The sequence below is a fragment of the Dendrobates tinctorius genome, unplaced genomic scaffold (genome assembly GCF_039654945.1).
Source record: "Dendrobates tinctorius isolate UK_male_01 unplaced genomic scaffold, ASM3965494v1 ptg000019l, whole genome shotgun sequence".
Lineage (NCBI taxonomy): Eukaryota > Metazoa > Chordata > Amphibia > Anura > Dendrobatidae > Dendrobates > Dendrobates tinctorius.
The window spans coordinates 56,526,546-56,528,222 of record NW_027361687.1 but is presented as its reverse complement, the minus strand read 5'-3'; the positions used below and the strand labels follow the sequence as shown (position 1 = coordinate 56,528,222).

General features: G+C 34.6%; 1 protein-coding gene across 1 annotated transcript; it reads left to right on the top strand.

Annotated features, from left to right (window-relative positions):
- The first annotated feature begins 448 nt into the window (after positions 1 to 448).
- LOC141082714 (olfactory receptor 5AR1-like) lies at positions 449 to 1,411 on the top strand. The gene has a single exon (XM_073566646.1). It carries the CDS (start codon positions 449 to 451, stop codon positions 1,409 to 1,411), a length of 963 nt encoding a protein of 320 aa, XP_073422747.1.
- The last annotated feature ends 266 nt before the right edge of the window (positions 1,412 to 1,677 follow it).

Genomic DNA, 1,677 nt, shown 5'->3' with positions numbered 1-1,677 from the left:
CTGTCACAGTCGAGTATGTTTTTGCAAAGGCAGGATAAAAATTGTTACCAATTTAGAGTTCATGACGTATGCAACTGATGACGTCATGTCAGAATTCTGGTCTTCAGACAAACCTAATTTATAGTCATAATGATTTATTATGGTTTTCCAATTTGGTCATAAAAATGCTATCTTTTCAGAAAAAATATTAAGTCCAGTTGGCAAAACTAGTATGGACCATGTTTTGGTACTAGATATAATGATTAATATAGGACTACACAATAGTTATTAACTGTTATCCTTAGATCATTTAGCAGGCAGGATTGTTGAAAGGGATTATGTCACCAGAAAATTACCTATTGGTTTTATTGAGAACACTATATTAAACATAGTTGATACATTCCCTTTAAGTCAATAAATAAGTTTGCATTTTAACTTTTTGCCCACATCAGGTTCTCCTTTATATACTATGGAAATGTTTAACCAATCTTCATCGACCAGATTTATTCTCCTCGGTTTGTCTGATGTTCCTTACTTGAAGGTTATTGGCTTCCTTGCATTATTGGTTATTTATCTGATAACATTGCTAGCAAACCTTCTACTGATCATAGTGGTAACTATTAATCCAAAGCTCCACACGCCAATGTACTTTTTTCTTATCAATCTCTCCTTTATTGACATTTGCTTTTCTTCCACCGTGGTGCCTAAAATCCTGATGAACACATTAAGCAAAGACAAGAGCATTTCTCTACTGGAATGTGCCATCCAGATGCATTTTCATTTGGCTTTTGGGTCTACAGAGTGTTTCATACTTGCCGTAATGGCTTATGATCGGTTTGTTGCCATCTGTAAACCTCTGCATTACAACATCATCATGAGCAGGAAGAAGTGTATCAGTCTGTCTGTTTCATCATGGACTTCAAGCTTCATCAACTCTATAATACATGTCATCTACACCTTCCAGATGTCTTTCTGTAATACCCATCATGTCAATCACTTCTTTTGTGAAGTTCCTCCATTTATACAAATGTCCTGCGGCGACACTTGGCTCCATGAGTTAGCAATGTACATTTCAGCAGGGATCATTGCAAGTTTATCCTTCTTCTTGATTTTGATTTCATACTTTCATATTCTGTCCAACATTTTAAGAATTAGTTCTTTTCATGGAAGGTATAAAGCTTTCTCCAAATGTGCTTCCCACATTATTGTGGTAACTATTTTTTTTGGGACCATTATGATTTTGTATTTACGTCCACAATCCCATACATCTCCAGACATTGACAATTTGGTCTCCATTCTCTACTCATCTGTGATGCCCATGCTGAACCCCATCATCTACAGTGTCACAAATAAGGATGTCAAAGGCACCGTAAGTAAGAATTTAGCTCAAAAGGTTCTCCAATCAAATTTGTTTTTTACAAAATCTTATTAATGTGGAAGTTAAAAAAAAGTAATGTAAGTGGTGTCAATAAAGTAAATTCTCAGTTTTATCTTTCAACCCAAGTTTAGTGAGCTACAACTGTCAGATCCCTACCATTCTTATTAACTAGAGTTGATCAGGCAAATTTCAACTTAAACTGTTAACGATTATTTTCCTGAGAAACTCAATTTGTGGAGAAGATATTCTCTTTAGACCCCAGAGCATAATAAATGTAATATGTAAAAAATAAAAAACATACTTATACACACTTTACCACT

Bases quoted from the DNA above. Each gene is read 5' to 3' on its own strand.
- LOC141082714 (XM_073566646.1), top strand. From the start codon at position 449: ATGGAAATGTTTAACCAATCTTCATCGACCAGATTTATTCTCCTCGGT.